The sequence below is a fragment of the Pseudorca crassidens genome, chromosome 7, assembly GCF_039906515.1.
Source record: "Pseudorca crassidens isolate mPseCra1 chromosome 7, mPseCra1.hap1, whole genome shotgun sequence".
Taxonomy (NCBI): Eukaryota; Metazoa; Chordata; class Mammalia; order Artiodactyla; family Delphinidae; genus Pseudorca; species Pseudorca crassidens.
This window is the reverse complement of record NC_090302.1, coordinates 69788796-69809467: the sequence shown is the minus strand read 5'-3', so window position 1 is coordinate 69809467 and position 20672 is coordinate 69788796. Positions and strand designations below refer to the sequence as shown.

At 38.1% G+C, this 20672-nt stretch overlaps 1 protein-coding gene across 3 annotated transcripts in view; it reads right to left on the bottom strand.

The window, feature by feature from the left end:
• FOCAD (focadhesin) overlaps window positions 1-20672 on the bottom strand; it is a 312885-nt gene that overhangs the window by 16038 nt on the left and 276175 nt on the right. For all 3 annotated transcript variants that reach the window (XM_067744497.1, XM_067744498.1, XM_067744499.1), the window contains one exon: window positions 2151-2279. In XM_067744497.1, the coding sequence (XP_067600598.1) occupies window positions 2151-2279 (129 nt within the window). The remainder of the gene's footprint in view (window positions 1-2150; window positions 2280-20672) is intronic.

Below are 20672 nucleotides of genomic sequence, written 5' to 3'. Positions count from 1 at the left end.
AGAAAGGAAAAAACTATCTGTAATATAGCTGCTTCTCTTAACTCATATTCAGTCTTCAGTGTCTCAAATCAGACATCTAAAGGTAAAAGAACTTGTGTGTGATGTCTAAAGGTAATGGAACTTCAGCAAACCATAAGGTATTTCAAGAGACGTTTTTAGTTATGAAGCAAAAGAACGTACCCGCTGTATCAGAGGCTTGAGTTTTGGAACTGGCAAGGATCTTGAAATAGCTCAGGAAAGTTCTCTTGTGATGTCTAGACAAACCTAAACACTCAAATACTATTAAAAATTTGAGAAAACTCTAGCTAAAAATCTCGTTTCTGTTTTTCTCTCCTCTCCATCTTACATTCAGCACATAGACAAATCTGGAAGGCCTGAGAGATGTATCCATGTTCTCTAGTGACCCAGTCTTTTTAAGCCTGATCCCAGTCGGCAGATGCATCTTCCCAACCAGACCTTTTCTTCTTTTTACTAAGGATTTTTACTAAAACACCAACATCTTCCATATAGCACACAAAAGCAGGGGAGGGGCAGGGGAACATATTTTTCTGGAAACATAGTATGGTGAGATCTGGAAGCATAGTATGGTGAGATCATATCTTATATAGGATTAGGTTCAAATGAAAGCATTCAAATGAAAATTGTGTTCAGTCAAAATACTCTTTGATTATCCCTTAAACTGTACATAAAGTATACAAATCTTTTTGTATATCATATGTAAGTAAGCACCTACTGTAAAAGAGCACTCATGGCAAATACACACACATATACAATTTCTAGCACTGTTAAAGTTGTTCTCCCTCTTTTTTTTTTTTTTTTGGAGGTGGGGGGCAAATACATGCATCTAAATTTGCCTGTGCTAACACTCTAACTCCATACTAGAGGTTGCTGTGGACAAACTGAGATGTGCATTCCCTTTGCCTCTCACCACAAAGTACCTGTGGTAAACAGAATAATGGCCCCCAAAGATGCCTATATCTAATCCCCGGAACTTGTGAATATGTTCTCTTGTATGGCAGAGGAACTTTGCAGATGTGATTAAGGTTAAAGACCTTGAGATAAGGAGATTATCCTCGATTACTGAAATAGACCCATTAATCACATGAATCCTTAAATATGGAAAACCTTTCCTGTCTTCAGAGAACCAGACAGATGACAGCATGAGAGGTCTTCAGCCCTCTGTTGTTTGCTTTGAAGATGGGGAAAGGGGGCCACAAGCCAAGGAGTATGGGCATCCTCTAGAAGCTGGAAAAGGAAGGGGAATGGATTCTCCCTGTCTTAGTCTGTTTGGACTGTTATAACAAAACACTACAGACTGGGTAGTTTATAAACAACAGGAATTTATTTCTCACAGTTCCGATGGCTGGAAGTCCAAGACCAGGGTGCCAACATGGTTGGGTTCCGGTGAAAGCCCTTTTCTAGGTTGCAGACTGCTGATTTCTTGCTGTGTCCTCACATTGTGGAAGGGACTGGGGAGCTCTGTGGGGCCTCTTTTATAAGGGCACTAATCCCATTCATGAGGGCTCCACCCTCATTACCTAATCACCCTCAAAGGCCCCACCCTCTAATACCATCACATTGAGGTTTAGGTTCTCAACATATGAATCTTCAGGGAACACAAACATTCAGGCCACATCACTCCCCTGGGCAACTAGGAAGGAATGCTGTTCTGCTGATATCTTGATCTTAGCCCAGTGAGAACCATGTTGGACTTCTGACCTACAGGACTATAAGATAATAAATTTGTGTTGTTTCAAGCCACTAAGTCTGTGGTAATTTGTTACAGCAGTAATAGCAAACTAATACAGCATCCCATAGGGCATTTCCTTGAAACCTGGAGTTCTGAAAATGCAGCTTGATAACCATCAAACCAGGCTTTCTGGGACCTGCACCACACGCTCAGCGACATGCACCATCTCAGTCGAGTATTGTTTTGATGAGTGCATCTGGTCTGTGTCTTCAAACCTCCTTCCCCTCCCCCTCAGCTATTTAGAAAGTGACTCAATGAAAGTAACCCAGCTGTCCCATCCAAGAAGACAAACCTCAAGTACCCAGACATCCATCCAGTCACTACCAATTGTGACACACAATTTTCTATTCAGGTCACATCCTAAAAGCAGAGTCTGAAGACCTAAAAACATGATATTTACCAAAGTTTAGCCTCATAAGTGGAGAGAGGAGTGCAGCCCAGTTCACAGGAGGATACTGGTAGCTTTCTCCAACAGTTGCTATGGGTTTCATCACAACTTTGAGAAGGGAAGGAGGCACAGATTCAGGACCTGCAACAGAAAGGAAAAAAATAATAAAATACTTCAACAGCATCATGAAACTGGAACATGCCAACTTTCCCTCCTTTCTACTAGTTTCAAAGGATTTGGTATCACAGCTTCAATTGTGTTCAACCTTTCAATTCTCACTTGCTGGAAACTTTGCTCCCTCTGTTCTTCTCTCTCTTATTTGTCTCCAGTCTTTCCCTCTTGCCTGGATAGGAATATTCCACATTGCTACTTAACTCTCTTCCATGTTCTCTCATGTCTTTTCATCCAGCTTCCTACAAAGAGTAACTTACTCTACATTATTGCCTTATTGCTCACTCACTCCTTAATCCACTTCTAGAAAAGGAGACAATCACTACCACTCAGGTCCATCTCCTTCTCAGGAGAATTGTTTACCTTCAGTCCCTGTGGCTCTAAATGGTACATTCTGTCCCATGTGATTCCTGCTTCTTCTTCTCCTCAGCCTGTGCCATGGCTGACTGCTCCACAGGTGAGCACCAGATATAACAGCTAATCCACAGGTTAACCAGCTATCTGTGACATAGCGCCATGTTCTTTTCTTTTTATTTTTTATTTTTCAGGTGGGAGGTAATTTGAAATTGAAAAAAATGAGACACTCTAGCAGTTCTAAGTGCAGCCATAAAGTGAAGCCAGGGTTGGAGTAGCCATTGAGGGCCATATAGAAGTGAAGTTACAAGGAGGTCAGAAATGATGTATGAAAAAGTAGCAGACCAAGAAGAAGTAACTGCAGCAGCAGGATCAACATAAGCAGCAGAAGGGAAATCAGCATTAGCAGAAAGAGAAGCAGAATCAGCAAAAGGAAAAGCATCAGCAGGAAAAGGAAAAGCAGGGGTGGAATCAGCAGATAAAGCAGCAGCAGCAGACACCGAAACAGGGGAAAGCAGAGATGGGGGCAGAGTCAGCAAAAGGAAAAACAGCTGCAGAAAGGAAAAGCACGGGAGAAGGAGAAGCACAGGAAAAAGGAGAAGCACAGGAAAAAAGGAGAAGCAGAAGCAGAAAAAGCAGCTGACCTGGAGACCCTGAAAAGTGCAGAAGCAGAAGTAGGGGCAGAGTCAGCAAAAGAAAAAAGAGCTGCAGAAATAAGAAGCATGGAAAAAGGAGCAGCACAGGAGAAAGGAGAAGCAGAGTCAGAAAAAGCAGTAGAAAAGTAGAAGTATCAGCAGATGCTGAAAACAGGGAAGGAGAAATAAGTGGAGAGTCAGCAAAAGGAAAAACAACTGTAGAAAGGAGAAGCACAGGAAAAGGAGAAGCAGAGGCAGAAAAAGCAGCAGAATCTGCAGACCCTGAAAAGTGGGGAAGCAGGAGCGGGGGCAGGGTCAGCAAAAGGAAAAACAGCTACAAAAAGGAGGAGCATAGGAAAAAGGAGAAGCACATGCAGAGTCAGCAAGAAAAGTAGAACAATTAGTAGAAGTTGAAAAACAGGGAGAAGCAGAGTCAATAAAAGGTCAAACAGTCAAGAAAGGAGAAGCATAGGGAAAGGGAAAAGGAGAAACATATAAAAATGGGCAAAGAGTTTGAAGACATTTTCCCAAAGATGGTACACAAATGGCAACAAAGATATGAAAAGATGTTCAACATTACTAATCATCAGAGAAATGCAAATCAAAACCACAGTAAGATATCACCTCATGGCCATTAGGATGGCTACTATTTTTTTAAAAAATAGAAAAAAACTGTGTTGGTGAGGATGTAGAGAAATTGGAACCCTTGTGAACTTCTGGTGGGATTATAAAATAGAACTGTTATGGAAAACAGTATGATGGCTCCTCAAAAAATTAAAAATAGACCTACCTTATGACCTAGCAATCCCACTTCCAAAAGAACTGAAAATAGAGTTTCGATGAGATATTTGCATGCCCAAGTCTATAGCAGTACTATTTTATTTTTTGACAGTAAAACAGTTACTTTATTTTTTTTGTTTCGTTTTCAAAATTATATAATAATTTATTCACATAGTTCAAAAAGCAGAAAAATCATTCTTATTTTTTAGGCAAATAAAGCATATTATAACTCTCCGTTCTACTACACCTTATTTTTCTCACTTATTGATGTGTCTTAGAGTCCTTCCCTATTAGTACCTTTTTTTTTTATACAGCAGGTTATTATTAGTCATCAATTTAATACACATCAGTGTATGCATGTCAATCCCAATCGCCCAATACATCCCCCCACCCCCCAACCACTTTCCCCCCTTGGTGTCCATACATTTGTTCTCTACATCTGTGTTTCAATTTCTGCCCTGCAAACTGGTTCATCTGTACCATTTTTCTAGGTTCCACATACATGCATTAATATATGATATTTGTTTTCCTCTTTCTGACTTACTTCACTCCATATGACAGTCTCTAGATTCATCCATGTCTCAACAAATGACCCAATTTTGTTCCTTTTTATGGCTGAGTAATATTCCATTGTATATATGTACCACAACTTCTTTATCCATTCATCTGTTGATCGGCATTTAGGTTGCTTCCATGACCTGGCTATTGTAAATAGTGCTGCAGTGAACACTGGGGTGCATATGTCTTTTTGAATTGTGGTTTTCTCTGGGTATATGCCCAGTAGTGGGATTCCTGGGCCATATGGTAATTCTATTTTTAATTTTTTAAGGAACCTCCATACTGTTCTCCATAGTGGCTGTTATCAGTTTCCATTCCCACCAATGGTGTAAGAGGGTTCCCTTTTCTCCACACCCTCTCCAGCATTTGTTGTTTGTAGATTTTCTGATGAAGCCCATTCTGGTGTGAGGTGATACCTCATTGTAGTTTTGATTTGCATTTCTCTAATAATGAGAGATGTTGAGCAGCTTTTCATGTGCCTCTTGGCCATCTGTATGTCGTCTTTGGAGAAATGGCTATTTAGGTCTTCTGCCCATTTTTGGACTGGGTTGTTTGTTCTTTTAATATTGAGCAGCATGAGCTGTTTACATATTTTGGAGATTAATCCTTTGTCCGTTGATTTGTTTGCAAATATTTTCTCCCATTCTGAGGGTTGTCTTTTGGTCTTGTTTATGGTTTCCTTTGCTGTACAAAAGCTTTTAAGTTCCATTAGGGCCCATTTGCTTATTTTTGTTTTTATTTCCATTACTCTAGGAGGTGAAACAAAAAAGATCTTGCTGTGATTTATGTCAAAGAGTGTTCTTCCTATGTTTTCCTCTAAGAGTTTTATAGTGTCCGGTCTTACATTTAGGTCTCGAATCCATTTTGAGTTTATTTTGTGTATGGTGTTAGGGAGTGTTCTAATTTCATTCTTTTATATGTAGCTGTCCAGTTTTCCCAGCACCACTTATTGAAGAGACTGTCTTTTCTCCATTGTATATCCTTGCCTCCTTTATCATAGATTAGTTGACCATAGGTACGTGGGTTTACCTCTGGGCTTTCTATCCTGTTCCATTAATCTATGTTTCTGTTTCTGTGCCAGTACCATATTGTCTTGATTACTGTAGCTTTGTAGTATTGTCTGAAGTCAGGGAGTCTGATTCCTCCAGCTCTGTTTTTTTCCCTCAAGACTGCTTTGACTATTCGGGGTCTTTTGTGCCTCTGTAAAAATTTTGAGATTTTTTGTTATAGTTCCGTTAAAAAATGCCACTGGTAATTTTATAGGGATTGCATTGAATCTGTAGATTGCTTTGGGTAGTATAGTTGTTTTCACAATATTGACTCTTCCCGTCCAAGAACATGGTATATCTCTCCATCTGTTGGTACCATCTTTAATTTCTTTCATCAGTGTCATAGTTTTCTGCATACAGGTCTTTTGTCTCCCTAGGTAGGATTATTCCTAGGTATTTTATTCTTTTTGTTGCAGTGGTAAATGGGAGTGTTTCCTTAATTTCTCTTTCAGATTTTTCATCATTAGGATGTGTATAGGAATGCCAGAGATTTCTATGCATTAATTTTGTATCCTGCAACTTTACCAATTTCACTGATTAGCTCTAGTAGTTTTCTGGTGGCATCTTTAGGATTCTCATTGTATAGGATCATGTCATCTGCAAACAGGGACAATTTTACTTCTTCTTTTCCAATCTGTGTTCCTTTTATTTCTTTTCCTTCTCTGATTGCCAAGGCTAGGACTTCCAAAACTATGTTGAATAATAGCATTGAGAGTGGACATCCTTGCCTTGTTCCTGATCTTAGAGGAAATGCTTTCAGTTTTTCACCATTGAGAATGATGTTTGCTGTGGGTTTGTCATATATGGCCTTTATTATGTTGAGGTAGGTTCCCTCTATGCCCACTTTCTGGAGAGTTTTTATCATAAATGGGTTTTGAATTTTGTCAAAAGCTTTTTCTGCATCTATTGAGATGATCATATGGTTTTTCTCCTTCCATTTGTTAACATGGTGTATCACATTGATTGATTTGCGTATATTGAAGAATCCTTGCATCCCTGGGATAAATCCCACTTGATCATTGTGTATGATCCTTTTAATGTGCTGCTGGATTGTGTTTCCTAGTATTTTGTTGAGTGTTTTTGCATCTATATTCATCAGTGATATTGGTCTGTAGTTTTCTTTCTTTGTGACATCCTTGTCTGGTTTTGGTATCAGGGTGATGGTGGCCTCGTAGAATGAGTTTGGGAGTGTTCCTCCCTCTGCTATATTTTGGAAGAGTTTGAGAAGGATAGGTGTTAGCTCTTCTCTAAATGTTTGATAGAATTGGCCTGTGAAGCCATCTGGTCCTGGGCTTTTGTTTGTTGGAAGATTTTTAATCACAGTTTCAATTTCATTACCTGTAATTGGTCAGTTCATATTTTCTATTTCTTCCTGGTTCAGTCTTGGAAGGTTATACCTTTCTAACAATTTGTCCATTTCTTCCAGGTTGTCCATTTTATTGGCATAGAGTTGCTTGTAGTAGTCTCTTAGGATGCTTTGTATTTCTGCGGTGTCTGTTGTAACTTCTCCTTTTTCATTTCTAATTTTATTTATTTGAGTCCTCTCCCTCTTTTTCTTGATGAGTCTGGCTAATGTTTTATCAATTTTGTTTATCTTCTCAAAGAACGAGCTTTTAGTTTTATTGTTCTTTGCTATTGTTTTCTTTATTTCTATTTCATTTATTTCTGCTCTGATCTTTATGATTTCTTTCCTTCTGCTAACTTTGGGTTTTGTTTGTTCTTCTTTCTCTAGTTCCGTTAGTTGTAAGGTTAGATTATTTATTTGAGATTTTTCTTGTTTCTTGAGGTAGGCTTCTATTGCTATAAACTTCCCTCTTAGAACTGCTTTTGCTGCATGCCACAGGTTTTGGATTGCCGTGTGTTCACTGTCATTTGTCTCTAGGTATTTTTTTATTTCCTCTTTGATTTCTTCAGTGATCTCTTGGTTATTTAGTAACGAAGTGTTTAGCGTCCACGTGTTTGTGTTTTTTACTTTTCCCCTGTAATTCATTTCTAATCTCATAGCATTGTGGTCAGAAAAGATGCTTGATATGATTTCTATTTTCTTAAATTTACTGAGACTTGATTTGTGACCCAAGATGTGATCTATCCTGGAGAATGTTCCGTGCAAACTTGAGAAGAAACTGTAATCTGCTGTTTTGGATGGAATGTCCTATAAATATCAATTAAATCTATCTGGTCTATTGTGTCATTTAAAGCTTCTGTTTCCTTATTTATTTTCATTTTGGATGATGTGTCCATTGGTGTAAGTGAGGTGTTAAAATACTCCACTATTATTGTGGTACTGTCGATTTTCTCTTTTACAGCTGTTAGCAGTTGCATTATGTATTGAGGTGGTCCTATGTTGGGTGCATATATATTTATAGTTGTTATATCTTCTTCTTGGATTGATCCCTTGATCATTATGTAGTGTCCTTCCTTGTCTCTTGTAACATTCTTTATTTTAAAGTCTATTTTATCTGAAATGAGTATTGCTACTCCAGCTTTCTTTTGATTTCCATTTGCATGGAATATCTTTTTCCATCCCCTCACTTTCAGTCTGTATGTGTCCCTAGGTCTGAAGTGGGTCTCTTGTAGACAGCATATATATGGGTCTTGTTTTTGTATGCATTCAGCAAGCCTGTGTCTTTTGGTTGTAGCATTTAATCCATTCACGTTTAAGGTAATTATCGATATGCATGTTCCTATGACCATTTTCTTAATTGTTTTGGGTTTGTTTTTGTAGGTCCTTTTCTTGTCTTGTGTTTCCCACTTAGAGAAGTTCCTTTAGCATTTGATGTAGAGCTGGTTTGGTGGTGCTGAATTCTCTTAGCTTTTGCTTGTCTGTAAAACTTTTGATTTCTCCATTGAATCTGAATGAGATCTTTGCAGGGTAGAGTAATCTTGGTTGTAGGTTCTTCCCTTTCATCACTTTAAGTATATCATGCCACTCCCTTCTGGCTTGTAGAGTTTCTGCTGAGAAATCAGCTGTTAATCTTATGGGAGTTCCCTTGTATGTTATTTGTTGTTTTTCCCTTGCTGCTTTCAATAATTTCTCTTTGTTTTTAATTTTTGCCAATTTGATTACTATGTATCTCGGCATGTTTCTCCTTGGGTTTATCCTGTATGGGACTCTCTGGGCTTCCTGGACTTCGGTGGCTATTTCCTTTCCCACGTTAGGGAAGTTTTTGACTATAATTTCTTCAAATATTTTCTCGGGTCCTTTCTCTCTCTCTCTTCTCCTTCTGGGACCCCTATAATGTGAATGTTGTTGCATTTAATGTTGTCCCTGAGGTCTCTTAGGCTGTCTTCATTTCTTTTCATTCTTTTTTCTTTGTTCTGTTCCACAGCAGTGAATTCCACCATTCTGACTTCCAGGTCACTTATCCATTCTTCTGCCTCAGTTACTCTGCTATTGATTCCTTCTAGTGTAGTTTTCATTTCAGTTATTGTATTGTTCATCTCTGTTTGTTTGTTCTTTAATTTTTCTAGATCTTTGTTAAACATTTCTTGCATCTTCTCGATCTTTGCCTCCATCGTTTTTCCAGGGTCCTGGATCATCTTCACTATCATTATTCTGAATTCTTTTTCTGGAAGGTTGCCTACCTCCACTTCATTTAGTTGGTTTTCTGGGGTTTTATCTTGTTCCTTCATCTGGTACATAGCCCTCTGCCTTTTCATCTTGTCTATCTTTCTGTGAATGTTTTTTGTTCCACAGGCTGCAGGATTGTAGTTCTTCTTGCTTCTGCAGTCTGCCCTCTGGTGGATGAGGCTAAGAGGCTTGTGTAGGCTTCCTGATGGGAAAGACTGGTGGTGGGTAGAGCTGGGTGTTGCTCTGGTGGGCACAGCTAGGTAAAACTTTAATCCGCTTGACTGCTGATGGGCGGGGCTGGGTTCCCTCCCTGTTGGTTGTTTGGCCTGAGGCAACCCAACACTGGAGCCTACCTGGGCTCTTTGGTGGAACTAATGGCAGACTCTGGGAGGGTTCATGCCAAGGAGTGACAAACTGGATAATCTAGATGAAATGGACTTCCGAGAACTTCTGCTGCTACTGTCCTTGTCCCCGCAGTGAGCCACAACCCCCACCTCCACCCCGCCTCTGCAGGAGACCCTCCAACACTAGCAGGTGGGTCTGGTTCAGTCTCCCCTGGGTTCACTGCTCCTTCGCCTGGGTCCCGATGTGCACACTAGTTTGTGTGTGCCCTCCGAGAGTGGAGTCTCTGTTTCCCCCAGTCCTGTTGAAGTCTTGCAAACAAATCCCACAAGACTTCAAAGTCTGATTCTCTAGGAATTCCTCCTCCCATTGCCGGACACCCATGTTGGGAAGCCTGACGTGGGGCTCATAACCTTCACTCCAGTGGGTGGATTTCTGTGGTATAAGTGTTCGCCAGTCTGTAAGTCACCCACCCAGCAGTTATGGAATTTGATTTTGCTGTGATTGCGCCCCTCCTACTGTCTCATTGTGGCTTCTCCTTTGTCTTTGGATGTGGGGTATCTTTTCTGGTGAGATCCAGTGTCTTCCTGTCAATGACTGTCCAGCAGCTAGTTGTGATTCTGGTGTTCTTACAAGAGGGAGTGAGAGCACGTCCTTCTACTCTGCCACCTTGGTTTAGCTCCTCCGTAGCAGTACTATTCACAATAGTCAAGAGCAACCCAAATGTCCATTGATGGAAAAATGGATAAACAAAATGTGATATATACACAGAATGGAACAGTATTCAACTTTAAAAAGAAAAGAAATCCTGTTATACGCTACATGTCCTCAACCTTGAGGACACTATGCTAAGTGAGATATATCAGTCAAAAGACAAATACTATATGATTCCACTTATACCTGGCATCTAAAATAGTCAAATTAATAGATATGGAAAGTAGAATCGTGGTTACCACGGGTCGGGGAAGGGAAAAAGGGTAGGTATTATTGCTTAGTGGGTACAAAGTTTCAGTTTTGCAAGATGAAAAAGTTCTGGAGATTAGTTTAACAATGATGTGAATATACTTAACACTATATAAATGTATACTTAAAAATGGTTATGATGGTAAATTTTAAATGTTTTTTATAATTTAAAAAAAGTTTAAAAAAAAGGAGAGACTTTTGGTTTCCGGTTGTGCATGTAAGGAGCTTGGAAGTTACCACTCTGGTATAAAAGTAAAAAGCTGAACAGACTGAAGAATCAACAACTCTTCTTGGATCCTTAAGAAGGGAAGAACACAGGGCAAACTGCTGCCTCCAAGACTAGAGAGACAGGCAGATGAATACAGGGAGTCATGGCTTATCAGAGCAGAGACTCATGAGTGGATGCTGCAGGAACAGTGCTGGGGTAAGAAAATCTGAACTACAATTGATGCAATGCTGGAGGGCCCACAAATTTGATAACCTAGATGAAATGACCCAATTCTTTGAAAGACACAATCTGCCAAAATTCATACAAGAAGATACAGACAATCTGAATAGAACTACATCTATTTAAAAACTTAATCAATAATTAATAACCTTCCAAAAGAGAAAGCAACAGGCCCAGATGGGTTCACTGCTGAACTCTACCAAACATTTAAAGAAGAAATTATACCAATTCTCTTTAATCTCTTTCAGAAGATAAAAGCAGAGGGAATATTACCTAACTCATTCCATGAGGATGGCATTACCCTAATAGCAAAACCAGACTAAGACATAAGAAAACTACAGATATTTCTTATGAACATAGATGCAAAAATCTTTAAGAAAATATTAGCCAATTAAATCCAACAATGTATAAAAAGAATTACACACCACAACCAAGTAGAACTTATCCCAGGTATGCAAGGCTGGTTCAACATTTGAAAATCAATTAATGTAATCTATCACATCAGTAGCCTAAAGAAGAAAAATCATATGAATATATATCAATAAATGCAGAAAAAGCATTTGACAAAATCCAGCACCCATTCATGATAAAAACTCTCAGTAAACTAGGAATACAGCGGAACTTCATCAACTGGATAAAGCATATCTATAAAAAAATAACCTTCATCAACTAGATAAAGCATATCTATTAAAAAAAACAGCTAACATCATACTTATTGATGAAAAACTAGGATTAGGAACAAGGCAAGGATGTTTCTTCTCACCATGGCATTTCAATATTATATTGGAAGACCTAGCTTACACAATAAGATAAGAAAATTAAATAACAGGTATACTGATTGGGAAGGAAGATGCAAGTAACTAAGATTAGAAATGAAAGTGATGACACTGCTATCAACCTTACAGAAATAAAAAGGATTATAAGAGAAAGCTATGAAAAAGTTGTATGTAACAAATTGGATAATCTAGATGAAATGGACAAATTCACACACCTAAAAACACACAAATTACCAAAACCGACTCAAGAACAAATAGAAAATATGAACAGACCTATAACAAGTAAAGAGACTGAATCAGTAATCAAAGACCTCCCAACAAAGAAAAGTTCAGAACCAGATGGTTTTCCTGGTGAATTCTACCAAACACTTAAAGAAGAATTCACACCAATCCTTCTCAGTTTCTTCCAAAAAACAGAAGAGGAGGGAATACTTCCTAGCTCATTCTATGGGACCAGCATTAGCCTGATACCAAAGCTAGATGAAGACAACACAATAAAAGAAAACTACAAACCACTCCTTGTTATGTATATAGATGTGTAAATTCTCAACAAAACACTAGTAAACTGAATCCAAGGGCATATTAAAAGGACTTTACATGATGACCACACAGGATTTATCCCAGGAATAAAAGTGCTATACAACATAAGAAAATCAATCAATGTAATATATACCACATTAACAGAATGAAGGGAGGAAAAACATATGATCATCTCAACTGACACAGAGAGCTTTTGATAAAATCCAACATTCTTTCATGACAAAAAAATACTCATAAAATTAGGAATAGAATGGAATTATCTTAATATGATAAAGTGCATTTGTGAAAAAACCCACAGTGAAAATCATATTCAATGATGCAAGATTGTAATCTTTTCCTCTACAATCAGGAACAAGACAAGGATGCTCACTGTCACCACTTTGTATTGGATGTTCTAGCCAGAGCCATTAGGCAAGAAAAAGAAATAAAAGGCATCCAGATTGGAAAGGAAAAAGTAAAGCTATCTCTATTTGCAGATGACATGATCCTATACACAGAAAAAGAGAAGTTAGTAAAGTTACAGGGTATAAGATCAACAAGCAAAAATTATTTGTGTTTCTATATCCCAGCAATGAATAATCTGAAAAGGAAATTAAGAAACAATTCCACATGCAATAGTACCCAAAAGAATAAAATATCGGGAAATAAATTTAACCAAGGTAAAAGACACACACACTGAAAGTACAAAACATTGCTGAAGGAAGTAAAAGAAAATCTAAATAAATGGAAAGACATCTTGAGTTCATGGATTGGAATATTTAATATTGTTAAGATGATACTACTCAAAGCTATCTACAGATTCAACACAATACCTATCAAAATTTCAACAACCTTTTTTGCAGAAATGGAAAAGTTGATTCTCAAATTTATATGAAATTGCAAGGGGGCCCAAATAGTCAAAACAATCTTGAAAAAGGAAAATTTAAAGGATTCACACATACCAATTTCAAAACTTACTACAGAGCTACAATAATCAAAACAGTGTGGTACTGGCAAATATAAGGATAGACATATAACAAATGGAACAGAATTGGGAGGCCAGAAATAAACCCAAACATTTATGGCCAATTGATTTTTGACAAGGGTCCTAAGACCACTCAATAGGAGAAAGAAGGGTCTCTTCAACAAATAGTGCCGGGACAACTAGGTATTCAGGTGTAAATAATGAAGCTGGATCCCTACCTAACACCACATACAAAACTTAACTTAAAATGGGTCAATGACAATATAAGAATTAAATTGCAAAACTCTTAGAAGAAAACATAGAGGTAAGTCTTCATGACCTTTGATTTGGCAATGAATTCTTAGGTATGACCAAAAATATGAGCAACAAAAGGAAAAAAGATGAATTGGACTTTGTCAGTGCTAAAAACTTGTGTGTCCAAGGATATTATCAACAAATTGATAAGACAACCTAGAGAATGCAATAAAACATTGGCAAATTGTATATATGATAAGGGTCCAGTATCCAGAATACACAAATAATTCTTAAAATTCGAAAACAAAAAGACAATCTAGTTTTTAAAATGATCAAAGGACTTGAACAGATAATTCTCCGAAGAAGATATACCAACAAGTAGTTGAAGTTGCTTAACCTCATTAGTCATTAGGGAAACACAAATCAAAACTAAGTGATCACTTCACATTCAATAGGATGATAATAATAATGATAATAATAATCATGGAGAAAGAACAAATGTTGGCAAGGATGTGGAGGAATTGGAACCCTCATACATTGCTAGTAGGAATATAAAATGGTGCAGCCACTGTGGAAAAACAGTTTGGCAGTTCCTCAAAAAATTATATGGAATTACTATATGACTGAGCAATTCCACCCCTAGATACATACCCCAAAGAATTGAAAACTGGTATTCAAACAAAAACCTGTACACAAGTCTCCACAGCAGCACCACTCATAATGGCCAAAAGGTAGAAACAACCCAAATGCCCATGAACAGATGAATGGATAAATAAAATGCATATCCATGCACTGGAATATTATTCAGTCATAAAAAAGGAACTAAATATTGATACTTGCCACCACATGGATGAACATTGACAACATTATGCTAAGCGAAAGAAGCCCATCACAAAAGGCCATATGGCATATGATGCCATTTAAATGAAATATGCAGAATAGGCAAATCCACAGAGACAGAAAGCAGATTTTGGCTGTTAGGGGCTGGGGGAAATGGGGGAATGGAAGCAATTGCTCAGGGAGTACAAGGTTTCCTTTTGGGGTGATGAAAATGTTCTGGAACTAGACAGTGGCCTAATATTGTGAATGTACTAAACGCCACTGAATTGTACACTTTAAAATGGTTAAAATGATAAATTTTATATTATGTGTCTTTTACCACACACACACAGACACACACACACTCACACACACAAGCACAAGAAGAAGAGAAAGGGATGAAGCAGTCTTTGATGAGAAAAGCAGAATCCATGAAAGAGATCGATACAGTGCAGCCCTGGGCAGGCAGACAGAAAGCAAGATAAAGTCTTGATGCCTGGTATCTTTCTGCTCCTGATACTCTGAGGGTTGAGAATAGTTTCTGTCCTTAGATTTCTGGGAAACCTATGAATCCTTGCAGTAAATACTGAGTCACTTGAAGCAAGTCATTGTTTTCTGTAATAAAAATTACCCTAACATAATTGCTATCACTGCCTAAGCTCATTTACTCATAATTTCACAGACTACTTAGGCGTTGATGACTAGTAAACCCATACTTCTAATGCAGGCCTTTCTCTGATGTTTCTACAGCTATCTCAAGAATCAGCATATTTTCTTAGGTAGCCCCCAACAAACCTACCTCTGTACCTTTGCCTCTGCCAACTTGGGAAAGTATAATAAAACTAGTTGTGTGCCTTCCAGTGCTGTTTCTCTCCCCTCCAACCAATACTTTTTTGCTTTTTGAAAATGTTAAAAGCTCAACACACCTGCCACTCTTCTATGCTGTGTTACCAGTAACTGAAGCTTTATTTCAATTCCACCTTGTGATGTAGTACTAGGATTATAGGAAATATTATCAGGGAGTTAACCATTGCTATTACAAGTAGAAGAATTTCTGACCAAAAAAGTAAATATATTCTTAAACACATTCATTTATTCAACTGAGTATCTATTAGCTACCAGACAGTGGAGACGGTGTTGAACAGGCAGAAGAGGTCACCATGCTCATGGAGCTTATACTCTAGTGACAGGACAAACAGACAAGGAAAAATCAGGTGTGATAAAAATAAAAATGCTATGATAGGAATTAACTGGTTGGGTATTCACATAACTCTATACTGATTATCCACATATGGCAGCTGTCCACACACAAAGTTGTCTGCAAATTGGAGTCTTTGATTTCACAAAACAATGACAACAAAATTTAAGCTGCTCTTGGGGGGGCCTTTTGGCTCACGATTCATAGAAATAGCCTAATGAACTGGCAGATAGTATAGTAAATATCTGGACATAGAATTACTCTTCACTGGGCTTCCCTGGTGGTGCAGTGGTTAAGAATCCGCCTGCCAATGCAGGGGACACGGGTTCGAACCCTGGTCCGGGAAGATCCCACATGCAACGGAGCAACTAAGCCCGTGCACCACAACTACTGAGCCTGCTCTCTAGAGCTCATGAGCCACAACTACTGAAGCCTGTGTGCCTAGAGCTCGGGCTCCGCAACAAGAGAAGCCACTGCAATGAGAAGCCCTCACACTGCAATGAAGACCCAACACAGCCAAAAATAAATAAATTTATAAAAATAATGTTCTATATTCTAGAAATGCCATTACCAGGTAGGAAAAGCTTATTATTCTAAAAAAAAAAAAAAAAAAGAATTACTCTTCACTCCTATTAAGGACATAAATCCAATTCTATATTGTAAGTCTTTAATTCATAAGCAGATTTCTGTTAAATTTTTTTCTCAGATCAAGTGTTTTTAAAACTATATAAAATTATATTCCAGGTCCTTCTATAGAATTCACTACAGAAAACTTGCAGTTTCCAGAGGATCTAGAGAATCAGGAGAGACATTCAACCTGTCCTCTAATACCAGGACCCAATGTAAAATATGGTCATTTTCTATATCCTTTATTGCTTAGACAACAAACTCTCTCTTGACAGGACAACAGAACTTTCACCAGTAACTGCACTTTACTATCTAAACACTTTACATGTTGCTTCCATACTCTTTAGAACTGACCTAATTAATATACAAGCAAGTGTCAGAAACAAGGAGAACTTGTAAAATGGAGCACAGGGGTGAAAATCAAGTAAGTACTATAATGCAATACATTTCCCACTTTTTAAAAAAGCAGAGAATCAGTATGGACTAGCATAGCTAGAATCACACAAAATTTTCCACTATATTTGCAGGGAACTAATTCTGAAACCAACTGGAATGAAAGAAATTATAGCAGCTGTTAGGAATGGAGAAAATACCTGGTAGTTCTAAGCATGTGCGGGGAGATATGGAGAGAGAGCGAGCCCCCAAATGGGAGAACAGAGTCACATGGTTCCCTCCCCAGAGATCTTCAGCATTGGACACAAGAATCCAAATCTAAGCTATGGGAAGGATCAGTTCCCTTATTACAGAGCTCTATCTTTCACCCAAGTGCCTTAGACAAAAAGAAATACTGGAATGCTTTATAGACAATGGATTTGGAACTGAGAAGACCTAACAGTACTTGTTAAAAGGATCCAGATGTCTTAAAATCCGGTACAAAGTTGCTTTAAATCCCTCATCCAGTTGACAGCCTCAAAGAACCCTGATATAAATGGCATATCCGAACATAATGCATTACAACAGGACCCATTTATCACACATACTCTGGCTACAAAAAGGATCAGATCTCAATGCCACAATGCACATGTGTAACTCCTATAGGAAAAGTCTGGTAACAAGTAGGCTAACAGCCACTGGTGTGTCTGTTCCCCATCACCAGCATGTCGCTTGTAATGGTGTGGATATGTCTTTACCTTCTCCCATCATTAGCATTGTTTAGAAGCAATATATATAATATATGTATATACACATATATAATATATATATTATATGATTACACACACACACACACACACACATATATATATGTTTAAAGTGGTAGATCAACAAATACTTGAAAACGATTACATGCCAAGTACTCTGTACTAAGCATTTAGGATAAAACCCACATGTTCTTCCTGCCCTTGAGGAAATTACAGTCTACTGGGAAAGACAGACTTTAAACAAAGAATCACAAATAATTAAGCAAATAATTTCACATATGTAAAGTACTATGAAAAACATAAAGTATCACATAAGAAATCTATACTAATCTGGGAACATCAGGGAATCCTGTCTTATCCTCCACTGAGGAAAGGATGTTTAAAACAAGATGGAAAGGATGAGTCGAATTTTTCTAGACAAAGTCCTTAGAAAACACAGGTAGACATAATGACAGCATGACATATTTTGAGAGATTAACAGATGCTTAGCCCCTTGCCAGAAACCACTCTATAATCAAGACAGCTGTTGAAAACAGTTGATGATTCCAATATGTCAGTCAGATACTAAGAGTTGGTAGGATGTTCTTTCTTAGGACCAAGTACTTCAATATCATCCAGTGTTATCAGAAACAAAAACATCCCTGAGCCCCTTAGCACCAGGAAGGCTGCCAAGCAGGGTGGCTGCTCAGTGGAAATCAGGACCTGGGAGAGAGGAAGGCAGCTTTAGCAGGACTGTGGCAAATACATTGAGAATAATGGGAGTCAGGTTTCTTAAAGTCAGAGAAGAAAGTTACAAATGAGAAGGAGGAAATGCAGAAGGAAGCCTGTGATGTTGAATTGGAGATATTGGTGTGAACTCAAGTTTTTCAATATATATAGCTAGATATAAGAATAAATATAGACAATATGTGAGAGAGAAAGAGAGAGAGGGAGGGAGGGAGGGAAAGAAGGAGAGAAAGAGAGAATTTCCTAACTGTCCACTGAAAGGGCCTAGGAGCAGTGATTATCGCAGTAGCAATGCAGTAATTTGCACCCAAGATCTTGGCTTCTAAATATCTTTCTCCACGAGAAGAAACTTGAGTTACCTGGCTATTACAAGGCTGAGGATAATACAAGATGAACCTAGAACATCTTTGTGTGCCACAAAGAAAAGGAGGTACTCAAAGAATGATAAGGTTATCTCAAAAGGACACAAGAGTCAACTTAAAGAGGCTCTTTCTGATCTAGTCTGGAACAATTTGAGGATCAAAATCATGAATAACTGAATAATAAATAATTGAATAATAGGAGTTCAGCAGTCCATATTGAAAGAAAGAAAGAAAGGAAGAAAGAAAAAGGAAGCAAGGAAAGAAGGAAGGATGGAAGAGGGAGGGAGGGAAGGAGGCAGCTTTTCCTTTCAGAAGAAAGCCTACCAAAAAGTGTAAATGGGATAATGGAATTTTAAGAATCACCTATTGGCAATCATCAGAGTAATAACTCAGTCAAGAAAACATTAATGGATACCCAAACTAATGGGTGAAAGTAGGATGAAAATGGGATATTCATAAAGTCTCAAAATACCTCCACATAAAATATTTCTTGATGATAAAAGGAAAGGAGGAACTTTAATGAGGAGACACCTGGAAGAGATCACCTTATCCAAGTGATCAAAGTTAGCATCACTTTGGTGGAGGAAGACAGACATCGTGTACCACCCGAAGGGATGCAGTGAGCAGAGCAGGCCTCCATGGCTGTAACATTCTTGCCAAAGGTGACTGACCTCTCATGTGAGGAACACCAGGCAAACTCAAACAGAAAAGTGCTCTGTAAAACAACTGGCTTCTAATCCTAAAACACGTTAAAGTCATGAAAGAACAACCGAGGCAATGTTCCAGACTGAAGGGGACCAAAGAGATGACAAGTGTGACATTCTGGATTAAATTCTTGTTCTGCTAAAGCCATCATTTGGGCTGTCAGGGAAACTTGAATAGGGTCTCTGGGTGAAAGGAATATAGAAGTGATCTGGCTGTTTTCACTTTTTGGTAAGTTTTAAATTATTTTAAAATAAAAAGTAAAATAAATTTTAAAGCACATCTAACATTTAATTAAAAAAAACGACATCTCAAATAGTAAATACATACAAAAATGTTCATTCCTTCTGACAATGAATGCAAATTAAAGTAGTCTTAAAGTATCATTTTATACCTGCTTGGCTTTTATTGTAGTCATTTGTTTTATCTATCTGATGGTCTGCTTTGTAATATGATAACTAGAAAGGGTTTATTCTTTATTTGTTTCCTAAGCACTGTTACATAAAGTGAAGCTGTGAGAAAAGCGTGGAAAAGATTCTTGTTCAGAGTCCCCAGAAAGAACCCACCCTACCAACGCCTTGACTTCTGACTTCTTGCCTCCTGAACTGAAGGTTTCCCCTGCCTGTGGCAGACACCAGAGAGTCACCACCAGGGATGCAGGGATGCAAAAAAGGACACAGGCAGAAAGACACAGAGAACTCCCAACCTGAGCTTCCTCAAGTGCCTTCACTTCCATTGCTGTTCTTGCCTGATCAGAAGTTGTGCCAGTGTGCCTTCCTTTCCTCTCCTTGCCAACACCTTTGACTATCCCGGCACCCAGAGCTGCATTCACTGTGATTGAAGGTCCATGTTTTATATTCTGTCTTCACAACGAGCTCGTCAGCCTGAGGATGGCTCATAAACTCATAATCCTTACAAAAAACTCCAGAAAGAAGATTCAATTATTTTCTCCACTTTACAGAAGCAATTGAGGATTACAGACTTAAGTAGCTTGCCTGAAGTGACATAGCCAGCAGGCAGTATAAGTGGGGTATGAACCCAGGCAGTCTGGCTCCCACGCTTTTAACCTCTATGATATGCTGCTGTACTATGATACTCAGACAGGGCCGAGGTACTGAAATCTGCTACAGTCCTTTTGAAGAGCAATGAGGCCATGCCATCTCTGTAGTCATCAAATCCTCAGACTCTTGGCCACTAATAAATTGCTGACAGTTTATCCTAAGGAAAGCTATATGCACAAGGATGTTCTCTATAATGGAAACATTTTAAATGATCTATAGGGTAATGGGTTAGTTATGATTCATCGACTTGACGGAACATTCTACAGTCAGTCATTATCATTATTAATGATAATGGTAATCATTTTTAATGATAATTATGGAGATATATGGAAAATAGGGAAATGTTTACAATATAATATTAAGTTAAAAAATACAAAGTTTATGTATACTGGTAAATATGTAAACATTGTGTGTGCATAACAGGAACAAATTAAAAAGTAAAATTTTTAAATGATAATAGCTGTTAGAAAGTCATGGGATAATTGGTGACTTTTTTCCTTTCAAATATTTTTATG